General features: G+C 64.9%; 1 protein-coding gene across 4 annotated transcripts; it reads left to right on the plus strand.

The window, feature by feature from the left end:
- The first annotated feature begins 865 nt into the window (after window positions 1-865).
- SLC4A1 (solute carrier family 4 member 1 (Diego blood group)) lies at window positions 866-13,788 on the plus strand. 4 transcript variants are annotated; one of them, XM_014261002.2, is made up of 22 exons: window positions 866-960; window positions 3,312-3,403; window positions 3,484-3,580; window positions 4,502-4,571; window positions 4,689-4,786; window positions 5,891-5,964; window positions 6,147-6,324; window positions 6,404-6,539; window positions 6,725-6,866; window positions 7,207-7,276; window positions 7,797-7,981; window positions 8,234-8,444; window positions 8,551-8,757; window positions 8,878-9,026; window positions 9,720-9,914; window positions 10,334-10,486; window positions 10,626-10,715; window positions 10,819-10,985; window positions 11,096-11,349; window positions 11,434-11,603; window positions 11,827-12,000; window positions 12,285-13,788. In XM_014261002.2, exons 2-22 carry the CDS (start codon window positions 3,386-3,388, stop codon window positions 12,363-12,365), a joined length of 2,919 nt encoding a protein of 972 aa, XP_014116477.2. In that variant the 5' UTR covers window positions 866-960; window positions 3,312-3,385; the 3' UTR covers window positions 12,366-13,788. The 4 variants fall into 4 exon arrangements, with proteins under 4 accessions (XP_014116477.2, XP_014116481.2, XP_014116479.2 ...); XM_014261004.2 differs by lacking the exon at window positions 3,312-3,403 and having other exon boundaries at window positions 872-960; XM_014261006.2 differs by lacking the exons at window positions 4,502-4,571; window positions 4,689-4,786.
- The last annotated feature ends 2,671 nt before the right edge of the window (window positions 13,789-16,459 follow it).

The following is a 16,459-nucleotide window of genomic DNA, read 5'->3' on the forward strand; positions in this document are numbered from 1 at the left end:
CACACACACACACACACACACACACACAGTGCACACACACACACACAGTGTACACACACACACAGTGCACACACACACACACACACACACACACACACACAGTGTACACACACACACACAGTGTACACACACACACAGTGTACACACACACACAGTGTACACACACACACAGGGATGGATGTGCACCCCTCACTCACACACACACACAGTGTACACACACACACACAGTGTACACACACACACAGGGATGGATGTGCACCCCTCACTCACACACACACACAGTGTACACACACACACACAGTGTACACACACACACAGTGTACACACACACACAGTGTACACACACACAGTGTACACACACACACACAGTGTACACACACACACAGTGTACACACACACACAGGGATGGATGTGCACCCCTCACACACACACACACACAGGTGCACGCACCCCTCGCCCCCCTCCGAAGCATCCCACCCCTCTCCCGGGCACCCCAGTGACACCAATCCCTGCACACACGGACACCCCGTCCCGCGTCCCCCCCGCGCCTCCTCCCCGGGGAACCTCCAGGAACCCCTTTTCTTCAATTTTTTTTTAAAAAAAGAGAACACCCCAACCCCGCAGAAAGGGGGGGGGGACAACCGAGGGGATCCCGGGGATTCCCCGCAGGGAAACCCGGAGGTAAACAAGACCGGGGGGACGAGGGGGGGCAGCGGGAGCAGGTCCCGGGGTGCCGGGCTGGCTGAGCGGGGTGCAGGAGGGGTTCAGCCAGGGCGCAGCTTTACGCCACACGGCAGATGTTGCACCCCGATAACCTTGTTTTTACGGGGGGCCCCGGGGGGGCCGGGTGAGCCCGAGGGGGGCAAGATTAGGGAGGTGAGCGTGACTCAGGCATCGGCGTCTCACACCCCGGGCAGCCGCGGGCAGAGCGCGGGCAGGGGCGGCGGAGGCACCCCAGGGGTAGGTGCGGGGTCACCTCGGGGTGTCCCTGGGGCTCGGAGGGGGAGGACGGGGTGGGCGGGGGGATGGCGGGGCTGGGAGGGCACCCTGGGGTGCCCCCTGCCTTGTCGTGGTGTGTTGGGGTGGGAGATGCTGTGGGACGGGGGCGCAGGCTCCATAGGGAGCCAGGAGGGCACGTGTGGTGGGAGGGGTCCCAGCCGTGCCCTGTGCATGGTGTGGGATGTATGGGATCCATGCTGACCCGTGTTGGGCACCTGATGGATGAAAGATCCCAGCCATGCCGCATGGATGGCATGGGATGTACGGGCTCCATAGGGAGCCGCGGGTCTGTACCCACTGCGGGAAGGAGCGGTCCCACGTTGCGGGGATGGTTTGGGATGTGCTGAGTCCACACGGGGCCGTGGGAGGGGGCGGGAGGGCTCCCAGCCGTGCCCCGTGGATGGTGCGGGACACGCGGGCTCTACAGAGCCCTGGAGGCTGCGGGACGGAACCCGGCCACCGTGCGGGGATGGCGTGGGGTGTGCGGGCTCCGCGCTGAGCCGGCCGGGGCTTTCGGTGCAGAGGGTGCGAGCCCAGTCCTGAGCCAGGGCAGGGGATGTATGGGCTCCATAGGGAGCAGGCGGGGGTGCTGTGGGGTGTATGGGCTCCACAGGGAGCTCCACACGCGGGGTTCGGGGTGTGCCGGGTCCCACGCACACGCTGCGGGACGGGGCCCCTGCACCGCGCTCCATCCTGCCGTGCTCTGCTGGAGCGTGGGCTCCGTGCGGGGCTCTGCGGGCAAGGGGATGCGTTGGGCGGCCCCGGTGCCCTCGCTGCCAGGCTCCGCAGCACCCCGCGGGTTTCCGGCCCCGCAGCCCGGCCGGGGGCGCGGGGGGGCAGGGGGGGGGGCAGCGGGCGGAGCGGGGCGGGGGCCGACGCCCGGTGTCGGGCGTTATCAGTGGGGCACAGCCCGGAGCACCGGGCTGATGCAAGAGCCGCCGGCGGGGCTGGGGGGGCCGGGGGGGCCCGGGCCGGGCCGGGCTGGGGGGGCGGGGGGCGCCGGCCCCGGGGCCAGGCGGGGCAGGAAGGAGACGGCCGAGTCAGAGGCTGCCGTCCATCCCGTGGCCCCGCCGCGGCTCCCGCGCCCCGCCGGGGATCCCGTGTGACCCCGCCGGGGATTCTGTGGCCCCCGCGGGGTGTCCGGGACCCCACCCCGGCTCCCGCCACTCCCAGCCGGGAGCGAGCTCCTTCATCACCCTGGTGAGATCTGGGGGGGCTGGCTCCCCCCAAAGCCGCCCATGCCCTGCCGCTGCCCCCGGGCCCCCATGTGGGGTCCCTGGGCCGGGTTGGCCGGGGACAGCCGGACCGCCTCGCTCCCCCAGGCTGTGGGGGTCCCCAAGGGGGGGCTGGAACAGCGAGTTTGGGGGTCCCGGGTCATGACGCCCCTCCTCAGACACCGTGGGTGGGGCAGGCGGGGGTCGCGGTGAGGAGGTTTCGGGGGGGGGGGGCCCGGACCCCCGGGTCCCTCCGGGGCTGCCCCGGGGGGGGGCGGAGTGCGGGGAGGGCGCCCCCTGGCGGCTGTCCCGAGGGGCAGCTGCGGGGGGGCCGGGGGGGACAGGGGACACTCGGGGGGCTCACAGAGGACACGCGGGGGGTCGCAGGGGGTGCAGGCACTGGCTGCTGCAGAGGATCTGGGGGCTGATGGAAGGGCAGCAGCAGCACGGCTGCTCACCCCCCCCGGCTTTGGGGTGTCCCTCACTGAAGCTGTGCCTCAGTTTCCCCCCTTCTCCCCCCTCCCCCGCTCTGCCGGGGGCCGGGGCCCTGTGCTGGGGGATCAGGGCACTGTGTGCGAGACCCCAGCCCGCGTGTGTGGGACTGTGCGGGACCCTCATACATGTGCAAGGGGCTGAGTAGGACCCCAGACGTGCGTGGGTCTGTACAGGACCCCCGCCCACACCCGAGAGGGTCGTGTGGGATCCCAGTCCCTGCGCGTGGGTCCATATGGGACCCGACCCCCGGGTGCGGGTCGGTGCAGGGCCTGACCCTGAGCACAGGGCACGGTGTGCGTGGGCATGGCTGGGTCAGGGCAGGATGCCACGTCCCTGGTGGGAAGCTGCCGGGGTTCTGCCGCGTCCTGACGTCGGTTCCCATCCCGGATGGCGACAGGGCAGGGCACGACTTCCCCGGGGATCCCCAACCCCAGGACCTCCCAGCCCGTGGGGAGCTGGTTAGGCAGGCGGGGGCTGCGGGAACGGCCGCGGCGTCCAGCCCCAGCCCCATCCCTGGGGACAAGCCCCGGTCCCGGGGGCACCGAGCGATGCCCTGCTCTCTGCTAACTTGTTCTCTCTCGTCTCCCCGCGCCCGCCCCGCAGAGCGCCGGGTTATGGTGGCACCGGGCTGAGCGCCGGGACGCGCAGAGGCTGCAGCGGGGGCCGAGCCCGGAGCCATGGAGGGGCCCGGCCAGGTAGGGACCCCCGGCCCCCCGGCACGGCCCCGGCCTTGGGGGTGCCGGACCCTGCTGACCTCCTTCTCTCTGCCCCACAGGAGGCCTACGAGGAGGGGATGAGGAGGACCCTGGACCCCGAAGGCTACGAAGACCCCGGCCTAAAGAGCTCTCACCTGTCACTGGGCGAGATGAGCAGTGAGTGGCTCCGGGGGTGCTGGGGGGCACCGTGGGCACCAGAACTGCACAGGGGCGGCATTGCATGGGCACCAGTGCCATGGGGGCACCAGAACTGCACAGGGGCGGCATTGCATGGGCACCAGTGCCATGGGGGCACCAGAACTGCACAGGGGCGGCATTGCATGGGCACCAGTGCCATGGGGGCACCAGCGCTGCACGGGTGTGGCAGAGCGTGGGTACCGGTGTGTCATCTGGTGTGTCACCCCGCGCCACAGAGGTGACAGTGTTGTATGTGTGACAACGGCGTTACACGGGTGACAGCTTTGCAGCGGTGATGGCACCACAGGGACACTGGCATCGGCTGGGTGGCAGCACTGCAGGGACACCAGCACGGCTCAGGGGCATTGCACGGGCACCAGCAGTGCACGGTCACAGGGGTTCGGTGGCTGCCAGCTTCTCGTGGGCACGCACGGCGTATCGGCCCCGCGTCTCACGGGTGCCAGCATGGCAGTGGCACGTTGCATGGGATGCACAGATGTGTTGCATGAGCACAGCGTTGCACAGGCGTCTTGCACGGATGCGTTTCCTGGGTGCAGGCGTGGCACGGGCAGCGGGGCTCGCTCGGAGCGCGGGCTCAGGCAGGGACACCCACCCTCAGGGCGGCATCACCCAAAGGCAGCGGCTCCCTCTGCCGAGGCCCTGGAGCCGTGAGGTGCCACCTCCAGCCGCGGGTACCTGAAGTGGGGCTGAGTTTGGGGACACGCGAGGTCCTCGAGGCCACCGGGAGGGGAGGAGGGGGAATCTGGAGCTCTGCGTGCGGCGCAGCATCCTCTTGCCCCAGGCACGGCTGTTCCGGAGCTGCCACCCTGAGGTGTTTGGGCTCGGGTCCCCCGCTGGGGTGACACAGGTCGGGGTAACGCTGCCGCCTGTTCTGCGCAGGGGCCGGCGCTGGCATCGGGTCCCCCCTGCGGGCGTGGAGGGCCAGGGCCGAGGAGATGAAGCCCCTGCGGTGAGTCCCCAAATCGGGGAGGGGGCTCTGCCTGCCCGGCTGGCATCCCCGGGGGAGGCCGGTGGCACCCGCGGTGCCCGGCGCTGAACCCCCGTGCCCGCGGTGTGTGTTTTGCAGCCAGTATCTGCCCGGCCGCCGGGGATTTTATGACCTGGATGGGAAGAGGCGCTCGGTCGGGGCCCCCCCGGGACACCCCAGCCGTGGCGAAGGGCAGCGTGAGTGACCTCGGGGGCCCCGGGGGCCAAAGCCCACCCCGGCGTCCCCCCCACCCCGAGCCCGGCCCGGTTCCGCCGGCCCCGTGTCCCACCCTCCGCGGGGTGACGGTCACCCGGGCGTCAGGGCACGCCGCGGGGTGACCGCTGCCACTTGCCCGTAATCGCCCACTGATTGAGGATAAATAAAGTCTTTGTTTGGGGTGAGGACAAGAACCACTCGGGGCTGAACGCTGGCTGGCGCCGGGCGGCTCGGTGGCGGTGGCGGCGGGCAGGGACGAGGACACGCTCGTGCCCACGTGCCACGGGCAGCACTGTCGGGGACACGGGGACAGCGGACGCGCCCCATCCCTGCTCCCATGGGCGCAGCATCCTTCCCCCGGCAGGGCGGGATCTCGCAGCATCCCCCCGCCGGGTGACCTGGCTGGGGACCCCGAGGGGACCGCGGTGGTCCCCGTGGAGGGCGGAGGGGGACGGGGTGAGCCTGTCCCCACGGTGGGGTGACAGCGGGCGGGCGGGAGCCGCGCTGGTGTTTACTGTCAGCAAAGGAAGTGCTGCGGGATTTACGGTGCACGCAGGGCGGCCGCGGGGATCCGGCCCCACTTTATAGGGACGGAGCCGCGGGGACATGGGGAGCGCAGGGGGGGCCGCAGGTAGGCAGGGGACGGGGACAGGGACAGCTCGGGGCTCAGGCTGGCCGGGGATGTGCTGCCCCCGGGTCCCCATTCCAGTGGCCGTGCTCGGTCCTGGGGCTGTGCCGGTGGCGGGGCAGTGGCCACGAGCCCCGTGCTCCGGGGATGTCCCCAGACAGTCACGCTGCCCCAGGAGCCGGGCTGTGGGGATGTGACGAGGTGGGCACCGGCTGGGCAAGAGGTGGCAGAGGGGGGCGTCCAGCAAACTCCAGCTGGGTCTGGGGTGGGGCAACACGGGGGGCACAGACAGCGAGCGCCCAGCAGGGCTGGGGTGGGGATGATGGAGAAGGGGACACGTCCAGGTGACCCCAAAGGGGGCTGGGATGGGTGTGATGACAGAAGGCACCTCAAGCACACCCGGGGGGTTCCGGGCTGGGGCAAGGACCAACTAACGCAGTGGTGGCTCCACTTGCAGCTGTGTCAGTGACCGATGTGGACCTGGAGGCAGGGGGAAGCAGGAGGCTCCTGCCCCAGCAGGACACCCATGAGGTGGGTGCTGCCCCAGGGACCCCCATTCCCTCCCCATTCTGGGGTGGGTGGGCTGTGGCGACCCTGGGACCAACCTCACAACTCAGCCCTGGGGGTACCAGGCCATAGTGGGGGGATGCTGAGCTTCCCGGGGGTCCCCAGTGTGTCCAGGGACACCCTGACCCCTGCACCTCTGGCTGCAGGGATATGTGGAGCTGCACGAGCTGGTCCTGGACAATGCAAAGGACTTGTGCTGGATGGAGGCCGGCCACTGGCTCCAGCTGGAGGAGGACTTCCAGGAATCAGGGGACTGGAGCCAGCCCCATCTCTCCTTCCTGACCTACCACAGCCTCCTGGAGATCCGCCGGGCTTTGAGCAAAGGTGGGGACAGCTCTGGAGCGCAGCGGGAGGGTGGCGAGGGCCCCGCGCTGGCTGGATGGTGACACTGCTGTCCCCACAGGTGCCATTCTCTTCGATGTGGAGGCCAACTCGCTGCCGGCCATCGTCCACATCCTCCTGGACCAGCTGATCTACGAGGGGCAGCTGAAGCCGCAGGATAGGGACGATGTCATGAGGACGCTGCTCCTGCGCCACAGGTACAGCCAGGGCCGGTGGTCCCGGGGGGATCCCAAGCTCTGGGACCCTCCCCAGTGTGCCCAGCTGGAGCCCGGCTCAGGCTGGGAAAGCTTTGCCCCTCAGCCCCTCCGGGGGCAGCCACGGCGCTGCCTGGGGGAGGAATTGGTGCTGCTGGGGTGTCTGACACCGCCCCCGATGTTTGCAGCCACCCCACCGAGGATGAGTCCGTGTGGACGATGCCGCCGGCGCTGGTGCAGCGCTCGGGCACTGCCCGGGGGGACGTGGAGCGGCCGCTGCTGAGGGAGCAGCGGCCCGTGGAGATGAGCAGGATGGCAGGGAAGGAGCAGGTGAGCGGGGACAGGGGGCACGGGGGGCACTGGGGACACTGGGGTGTGGGGCTGGGAGCGGGAGATGCACACAGGGTACCCACACACCTCGGCACACACCAGGCGTGCGCACACACACACACACACGGGCAGAGGGGGACACACAGGGACCAGTGGGGGACACTTCGGGGACAGGGGGGGACTCAGAAATAGTGGGGGACACGCTGAGGATGGAGGGGGAGATGCAGGGGAACATGCAGGGGGTGCTGGGTGACACATGGGGCAGAGTGGGGGGACATGCAGGGGACCATGGGGGACAGTCACCAAGGCCTGATTCCTACCGTCCATCTGCCTGCAACAGAGCGGGGTCCCCAAACCCCAACTCCTGGAGACAATCCCAGAGGGTGCCGAGGCCACCCTGGTCCTTGTGGGTGAGTGGTCAGCGGGATGGTGGGTGCTGGGCTGGGGGTGCAGGCTCGGGGGGCAGGTGCAGGCTCAGGGGTGCAGGGGGAGCTTTGCCACGTGCCCCTCGCTGCGCTCGCTCACGCGTCGCTTTTCTTGTGCCTTTTTTGCCTCTCCCTGTCCTCAGCTCTCGCCGCTGCCAGCTGCTGCTCAGCGCTGCTCTCTGGGCCCCTGTCCCCATGTCCCTGGTCCCTGTGTCCTCATGCCTCTGTGTCCCCTGTGTCCCCGTGTCCCAATGTCCCCGTACACCCATGCTCCATCCACGCGTGTCCGTGTGTCCCTGTGCCCATGCCCCATGTCCCTACCCCTGTGCCTCAGTGTCCTTGTCTTCGTGCCCCTCTCCCATTCTTTGTCCCCATGCCTCCGTGTCACCTCATCTCCATTCCTGATGTCCCCGTGTTTTGCTGTCTCTGTGCTCCCACGTCCCCGTCCCCTGTGTCCCTGTGCATGGTCCCCCATGATCCCTGTCCCGTCCCATCCTCCCCCCAGGCTGTGCAGCCTTCCTGGAGCAGCCAATGCTGGCCTTTGTGCGCCTGAAGGACGCAGTGACACTGGACGGTGTCCTCGACGTGTCCATCCCCGTCCGCTTCCTCGTCGTGGTCCTGGGGCCCGACACCCCCCAAATCAGCTACCACGAGATCGGCCGCGCCATCGGCACCATGATGTCCGAGAGGGTACGGGTCACCCGCCACTGCCACCACCCCCCAGCACCCTGGGGCTGCAGCTTGTCCCCCTGTGCCGCGTCCCTCCCTGACCCCCATGTCCCCATGCCTCCGTGGTGCCATCCCCGCGTCCCCAAGACCGCGTCCTCACCTCCCTATGTCCCCTTATCCCCGCGTCCCCATGTCCCCCTCGCCCCGTGGCCCCGCTCCGGGTGTCCAGCAGCTCCCGGGTGCCGGCTCCCCTGAGTCCCTGGCGCCCCTCAGGTGTTTCGCAGGGACGCGTACCTGGCCGAGGCCCGGCAGGAGCTGCTGCAGGGCGTGGAGGATTTCCTGGGTGCCAGCATTGTCCTGCCGCCCGCCGAGGCCCCCAACGAGCAGCTGCTCCGCGCCCTGGTGCCGCTGCAGCGGGAGCTGCTCCGACGGCGCTACCAGCCCCTCGAGAGGCTGCACATCGGGGACTTCCTAAAGGATCTGGGTACGGCGGGGACCCCCCCGGACCCCCCGCAATCCCCGGGCCCCGTGGCCGGCGGGACATCGCCTCGGACACGGGGTCCCCTCACGGCCACCCGATGTGTCCCCAGGCCCGGACGAGACCGCGGCTGAGGAGGACGACGACCCCCTGCGCAGGACGGGGCGGCCTTTTGGGGGGCTGGTGCGGGACATCCGCCGCCGGTACCCCAAATACCTCAGCGACATCAAGGACGCCCTCAACCCCCAGTGCCTGGCCGCCGTCATCTTCATCTACTTCGCGGCGCTGTCACCCGCTATCACCTTCGGGGGCTTGCTGGGTAAGGGGAGGGACAGGCTGGGGACGCTCCTGGGGACGGGGATGTCCTCGCAGCTGGGCGCGGGGAGGGGGCGCAGCGCTGTCCCCCCACCCGGCACCCACCGGCCCCGCTCCCCGGCAGGTGAGAAGACCAAGGGGATGATGGGGGTGTCGGAGCTGCTCATCTCCACCTGTGTGCAGTGCGTGCTCTTCAGCCTCCTCAGCGCCCAGCCCCTGCTCGTCGTCGGCTTCTCGGGACCCCTCCTCGTCTTTGAGGAAGCCTTTTACTCGGTGGGTGCCCCCTGCGCCCCTGGGTGCTCCTCAGCTGCCACCAGCTGTCCCCACAGCAAGGCTGGGGTGTCTCCACGAGCCTCGGGACAGGGACAGGGACAGGGACAGGGACACAGGGACAGGGACAGGGACAGGGACAGGGACAGGGACAGGGACAGGGACAGGGACACAGGGACAGGGACACAGGGACACAGGGACACAGGGACAGGGACAGGGACAGGGACAGGGACAGGGACACAGGGACAGGGACAGGGACAGGGACAGGGACAGGGACAGGGACAGGGACAGGGACAGGGACAGGGACAGGGACACAGGGACAGGGACAGGGTGCAGCTGTGAGGGGGGTGGCACAGGGAGGATGGCACAGGGGGGTGTGTGTGGGTGATGCCACCCATGTGATGACCCAGAGGTGACACCACACAGGTAGAGCCACCCAGGTGGTGGCCATGGGGTGATGTGAGGGGCATGACAGCACGTGGGTGATGCCAGGCAGCTGACCCTCCGTGGGTGACACCCCACGGGCGATGCCAGGCGGGTGCTGCCGGGCAGGTGATCCCACGGGGGTCCAGGAAGGGTAGCCAGGGACCAGCACCCCCATCCCAGGAAGGAGGAGCCGCCGTGGGTCCGGCACAGCTGGGTGCCCATGCCAGGGGCTCCAGGGGCCTGACAGGGCTGTGCCCTCTGGCTCCCCAGTTCTGCAGCAGCAATGGCATGGAATACATCGTGGGACGGGTCTGGATCGGCTTCTGGCTGATCCTGCTGGTGCTGGTGGTGGTGGCCTGCGAGGGCAGCTTCCTGGTGCGCTACCTGTCCCGCTACACCCAGGAGATCTTCTCCTTCCTCATCTCCCTCATCTTCATCTTTGAGACCTTCTCCAAGCTGGTCACGGTGAGGGACACGGGGGTCCCACGGTGGAGGTGGGGGGCTGCAGATTGTTTCCCACATGGAAACCCAGGTTTCCATAGAAATAGTGGGATGCAGGTGAGGGGTGGAGTCTCCTGGTGCTTTCTTCCCTTTTCCAGGTGTTTCCCAGCTCGATGCTGTCTATCCTGTGATATTGTAATCCATGCTTCTCTCTGCAGAGGCATTTTGGGGCACGCAGAACAGCCTCTGCTCTGTTCCCGCTTCCAAAACCACACAAAAAATCAATTCTAAAAACACCCTCGGCTCAACCTGTGCTGAGCTCTCGGCCTCACCCCTGGTTCACGTCCTGAACCCACTGGGAAGGTGCCACAGGGCTCCCACCATGGCAGGGGGGCGCAGGGGATCCCCATCCCCACTCTCACTCTCCCCTCTTCCCTCCCCAGATTTTCAAGACTCACCCTCTGAAGGAGACGTACGGCTCGCAGTCTGGCCACCAGCCCAACACGGCGCTGCTGTCCCTCGTCCTCATGGCCGGCACCTTCTTCCTGGCCTTCTTCCTGCGCAAGTTCAAGAACAGCTCCTTCCTGCCCGGCAAGGTGAGGATCCCCTGCACGCAGGGGCCAAACGGGGTTCAGAGCCCGGGCTGTGCAAAGTCATCGCCTGTTCCTGCAGGGGAGGGGGCGGCAGGACCCCCGGCCTGGGGGGCCCCGCAGGTTTCTCACGGTGTCCCCACAGGTCCGGCGCTTGATCGGGGACTTCGGGGTGCCCATTTCCATCTTCATCATGGCGCTGGCCGACTTCTTCATCAAAGAAACGTACACCCAGGTCTGGGAGGGCAGGGCTGGGGGGGACGGGTGTCCCTGCACAGGGAGCTGGGAGCTCGTCCCCGTGTCCCGCCTCTCACTCCCCCATCTCTGCTCCCGTCCAGAAACTGAGCGTCCCCAAAGGGCTGCAGGTCACCAACGCGACTGCCCGGGGCTGGTTTATCCCCCCCATGGGGATCACAACCAAGTTCCCCATCTGGATGATGTTTGCCTCCGTGATTCCTGCCCTTCTGGTCTTCATCCTCATCTTCCTCGAGACGCAGATCACCACGTGAGGATGGAGATGTGGGCAGGGGAGGGCTGTGGGGTGCCTGCTGGCTTGGGGGCAGGGGGGACCTCCCCGAGGCGCTGCATCACCGACTGGTCCCTGTGTCCCCACAGCCTCATCGTCAGCAAGCCTGAGAGGAAACTGGTGAAGGGCACTGGCTTCCACCTGGACCTGCTGCTGATCGTGGTCATGGGGGGGCTGGCAGCCCTTTTCGGGATGCCCTGGCTCAGTGCCACCACCGTCCGCACCATCACCCACGCCAACGCCCTCACCGTCATGAGCAAAACCTCTGCTCCGGGCGAGAAATCCCAGATCCTGGAGGTCAAGGAGCAGCGCATCAGTGGCCTGTTGGTGGCTGTGCTCATTGGTGAGCTGGGGAGGGGTCCCCAGCTGGGCAGGGAGGGTTGGGGGTCCCCAGGGACTCTCCCCAACCTCTCTTTCTCCCCCGCAGGCGTCTCCATCCTGATGGAGCCCATCCTGAAGTACATCCCTCTGGCCGTGCTCTTCGGCATCTTCCTCTACATGGGGGTCACCTCCCTGTTCGGGATCCAGCTCTTCGACCGCATCCTGCTCCTGCTGAAGCCCCCCAAGTACCACCCCGATGAGCCCTACGTCACCCGGGTGAGTGAGCCCTGCGTGACCCCCATGGGTGGCTGTGGGTTTGGGGGTGTCCTGGGCTCTGACACCCCTGCAGCTGCTCGGGGCTCCCCAGAGAGCCTCCTCCTCCAGCGCTGAGCTTCGCTGGGTTCCCTGGGACACTGTGCTGCTCCCCGCAGCAGCCAGCACCCCAGGAAGGGTGTGGGATGCTGTCCCTGTCCTCAACCCCCAGCTTTTCCTCCCACAGGTCAAGACTTGGAGGATGCACCTCTTCACCTTCACCCAGATCATCTTTCTGGTGGTGCTGTGGGTGGTGAAGTCCACCCCAGCCTCGCTGGCACTGCCCTTCGTCCTCATCCTCACCGTGCCCCTGCGGCGCTTCCTGCTCCCCAAGATCTTCCGGGACATCGAGCTCAAATGTGTACGTGGCCCTGGCACCCCCATCCCTGTCCCCAGCCCCACGTCTCTCCCTGCTCCTGCTCTAGTCCTCATCTCCACTTCTGTCCCTGTCCCTGTTCTCCTCCTCATCCCCATCTCTGGCACCATCTGCATCCCTCATTCCCACCCGTGTCCCCATCCTCACCCCATCCCTGCCCCATTCCTGTCCCCATCCCGGCCTCCACCTCCTCCTCCTCCATCCCCGTCAGTGTCCCTCAATCCTGTCCCCTCCCCTGTGCCCCCCCTGACGGCCTCTCCTCTGTCCAGCTGGACGCAGATGACGCCGTGGTGACATTTGACGAGGCCGAGGGGACAGACGTGTACGACGAGGTGCAGATGCCCAGTTAAGGGCCGGCCCCCCGCCACCCCCCCAGCCCCGCTTCCACCTCCAGTGCTGCCATCCCGGGGCCACCGGGCAACCAGGAAGGGCTGGGGACACAGTCCCCACCTGCCCACCCTGGGAACGGAGCCTTTTCTGTTCTTTCCGCATTTTTGTCTATTTTTAAAAATATTTTGGATGATGTGATCTCACCCCCGCTTTGCTGCCCGCTGGGGAAGGGGCTGCCTGGGCTGGCCCCACGAGCCACCCTCCACCCGTGGCAAGCTGGGATGTGTCACTGTCCCGTCCCCAGGGCCACCACCAGGCACCCAGCGAGGGGAGGAGCTGGAGGAAGACCCTGGAGGGAGGAGGAAGGCAGGGACAGAGATACAGCAGATGGGGCCCTCCCCACTGCCCTCCCCTCCCGGGGAGCCCCCCCAGCCCAGCCCCTCTCCCCAGCTGAACTTTGAACAAGCTGGGACAGAGCCCTCATCCTGTGGAGCCCTTTTCCCATTTTTTCCCATTTTTCCCATCACTTGCTCCGTGGGATCCCTGCAGCTGCTCCGCTGCGATCCCAGCACGTCCCGGAGTCAGGATGTAAATAGCCCAGCAAGGGGGCTCATACATTTACAACAAAAACAATCACGCTAAAAACACACCAAAAAAAAAAAAAGGCTTCCAATTGTGCTGATGCTTCTGCAGGTAGAATTCACTTAGAGCCAAGCAAAAATGGAAAAAAAAAAAAAAAAAAAAGTTTGAAAAAGCACCTTAAAAATAGGAAAAAAAAAAAATTAGCTGCAAGGAGTGATCTGTATATTTGATGCTACTGGGGGGTTTGTAATTTATTTTTTGGGCTGGTTGTGCCCCGCTGCAGTGGGGCCATGTGCGTGTGTGTATATACTAGAGAATTAGAGCAAAATCTAGAATTTTTTAGAAAAGATGATTTTAAGAGATCCTGGTCAGGGCCTAAACTCTATGGACCAGTCTGGCAGCACCATTTTACTGATAAGTTAGTGGTAATTAGTTAATTAGTCCTCTTTATTTTTATAGCATTTCAGGTAACTCTGTGTAGTTTTTCCCTGATTTTTCCCTGGCTTGCTCCCCATGTCTTGCCCCATTTTCCTTGGGATCCTTCCCAGTCCAGCCGAGCATCCCCCGATCCTGCCAGGGCTGATTCTGCAAGGGTTGGATGTGACCAGGGTGCAGAGCACCAGATCAGGTTCCAAATTTGCTCCTTTTTGCATAAATCAGAGCAGGGGATCCCAAAATGAGCATGGGGGGTGGGAAGGGGCAGCCACAGCCAGGGCTGTGCTGCCTCGTGTGTGGGTTGGTTTAGTTTTATTAATTACGTGTCTGAAATAAAAATGTTTTGATCTTTGGGGGTTTCTCCTTCCCTTCCCCACACCTCTGTATCAGGCTTTAATAAACAAATTAATAAAATCAGAAAGGAAATGGGGGTTTTCTTTCCAGACGGGAATTTTCTGGGACGGTGCCCTGATTTCCCCCCAAATGAGAGGAGCAGCATCTTCTGAGGGTGTCCATCCCCCAGGATCACACATCGCAGAATCCCCAAATCCTCGCTGCATCCCAGCACTCGGGATCGCTCCCCAGGATCATCCCCGGGTGCTCCACAGCCATCCCAGGAAGCTCATCCCCCTCCACCTCCCTGCACCCCGGGGCTGTGCCCGTTCCAGGGATTGGGAATTTCCAATCCCGTGCTGCTGGCACAGGACACAGAGCAGCCCCCGCCCTGCCCCAGCCCCTGGCATTGGGCTGACCCCGATTATCCATAATCCCATTAAGGAATGGGTGACACCGGCTCCATCAGCGGGGCCGTGGGAAGGGCAATGCCCGTTCGCCCCCAGCCTTTCCACGGGACAGGAATTGGGAGCAGCATCCACAATCGCTCCCGACCGGAGCCCCAAAGCCTCTCAGGGGCCGGGATAAATCCCAGAGCGGCCACCAGGTTGTCCCAAGCCCAGCACAGCTGCTAGCCCCGTTTTCCCTAGAGAAGCACACGGATGGTAATTCCCAGCCCGTGGATCCGGCAGCTCCCCGTCCTTGTGCCGGCTCAGGTGGGCAAACCACACCGGGAGGGCTCCAGTGTGCCATCCCTGCCTCCAAATCCCGGCCATGGAGGCCTGCAGCCATCCCTCACCTTTCCCAGCCTGGGAAGAGTTTGTTGTTCCCTGGGACACGGCAGCGAGGTCGCTGCCGCGGGATCCAGCCCCGACAGGATCGGGAATTTGGGTCAAGCTCTTCTTTGAACTTGCCTGAGCCCTGGGAAATGGGGGGAGTGTCTTGGACGGGAGCCTCCCTTCAAATGGAAATATTTCCCCCCTCTGAATGATTGTAATTGTGAAATCAAGGGGCTCTCAGGCAAAGATATGGGAATAGGAAAAACAGTTCTTTACTAGGAAAATTAAAATAAAAATGCAATAGTACAGAAACAACCACCGACAGTCAGGGTACAGCCCGACAGCCTGTAGGGCAGGGTGTTGGTGGCAGTCCCAGCCAGTCTCAGACTGTATCCAGGTAGGAATGCTCGGCTCCTCCTCCTGGGTGGAGCATCTCACACTGGGACGGTGGAATTTTGTCAGTCGTGCAGTGAGATTCGATGGCCCATTAACCAAAAATTCCCCCTGGAGGGAGGATGGGTCGCGGAGGAGATAAAGAACCCTGCCCCACCCGGGTTTAACAGCTGGCAATGGAATATTCACTCCTGGTTACATCTGGCACTGCAACCCGGCACGGGGGGAAATTGGGGAAGGTCAGGAGTGACGACGGGGAAATAAATGCTAATTACTTGGTTGCTAATGAGGGGGGGGAGCATGGGGCTCCAGAGGGGGATCCCGTTGGAGCATCACCCCCGGAAAGGGAGAAGCCCGGTGCCCGCAGCATCACCGGGCGCTCCGTGCCATCCGCGGGCAGGGGACACGGATCTGCTGCTGGTGGCACTGCTTGTGCACTGGACGAGTACAAAAGCAAACAAAACCCTCCAAACCTGGCAGCTTTATCCCCCAGAAATATTCATTGACACAAGTAACAGCAAATAAAAAATTCCCGTGGTCAGAAGCGAGGCCCGGGAAGGCCGGGAAGTGAGGGGGGCTGTTGGGGTGAGCATTCGGGAGGGTCCCCGTTCCCAGCCCACCTGCTGCAGGCTCTGTGGCCGAGCCCCAGCTCTCGGGTGAACCTTGCTGGTAACAAAAGCCACAAAAACACGTTGGGAGACTTGGGACTGGAGCACATCGACAACTCTACTGATTAAAAAAAAATCTAAAAAATTAAAAATGTCAGTTTTCACGTGTTGGGCCTGATTGGCTCTAAATAATTTATGTTGGTTTGGTTTGTTTTTGGTTTTTTTTTAATTTTTTTAATTTTTTCTCCCTTGAAAAATAGCGAAAATTCCTGAAATTCAGGGATCCAGCCCAACCCTTTTTCCACAGAGAATAAATACATATATTTTTAATTTTAAGCTCTCACAGGAGGGATTAACCACCCGGCGCCAGAGCGGCCTGGCCGGGCTTGGCACAGCCGAGGGCAGGACGTGGCGGAGGAGCCGGCTGTCCCTCCGTCTGCCTGATCCTTCCCTTCGGGATAAATCCCAAATAAGCCACTTGCAGAGCCAGGCACCACCCCCGCACCCCAAACCAGCCGTGGGGGGGGATACCCAGATCTAGGGGTTATTATGTTTCTTATTTCCTTTCCTATATAAACAGGCGTGAAATCCCCCGGCTCCCGGCCGTTCCCACGCGGTCAGCCCGGGAGATGTCCACAGCCCACCGGGCGGGCTGACCCCGCATTCCCGGACCGCGTCCTGCATGCCCGGCCCCGGGGCTGCGAGCCGGTGGCCCCGGGGTGTGCGCCGGTGGCCCCGGGGTGTGTGCCGCTGGTCCCGGGGTGTGTGCCGGTAGCCCCGGGGGTGTGCGCCGGTGGCCCCGGGGTGTGTGCCGGTGGCCCCGGGGGTGTGTGCCGGTGGCCCCGGGGTGTGCGCCGCTGGTCCCGGGGGTGTCGCTGCGGCCCAGCCGGGAGCAGCGCCATGGCCGGAGCTGCCCGGAGCACGCGGCGGCCGGGAGCGGCGGGACGGCGGCTGCGGCCGGATGGCCGGGACTGGCCGGGGCTG

This window comes from Pseudopodoces humilis, chromosome 29 (assembly GCF_049639895.1).
Source record: "Pseudopodoces humilis isolate 2021_Gansu_Grassland_sample_001 chromosome 29, ASM4963989v1, whole genome shotgun sequence".
NCBI classification, from domain to species: Eukaryota; Metazoa; Chordata; class Aves; order Passeriformes; family Paridae; genus Pseudopodoces; species Pseudopodoces humilis.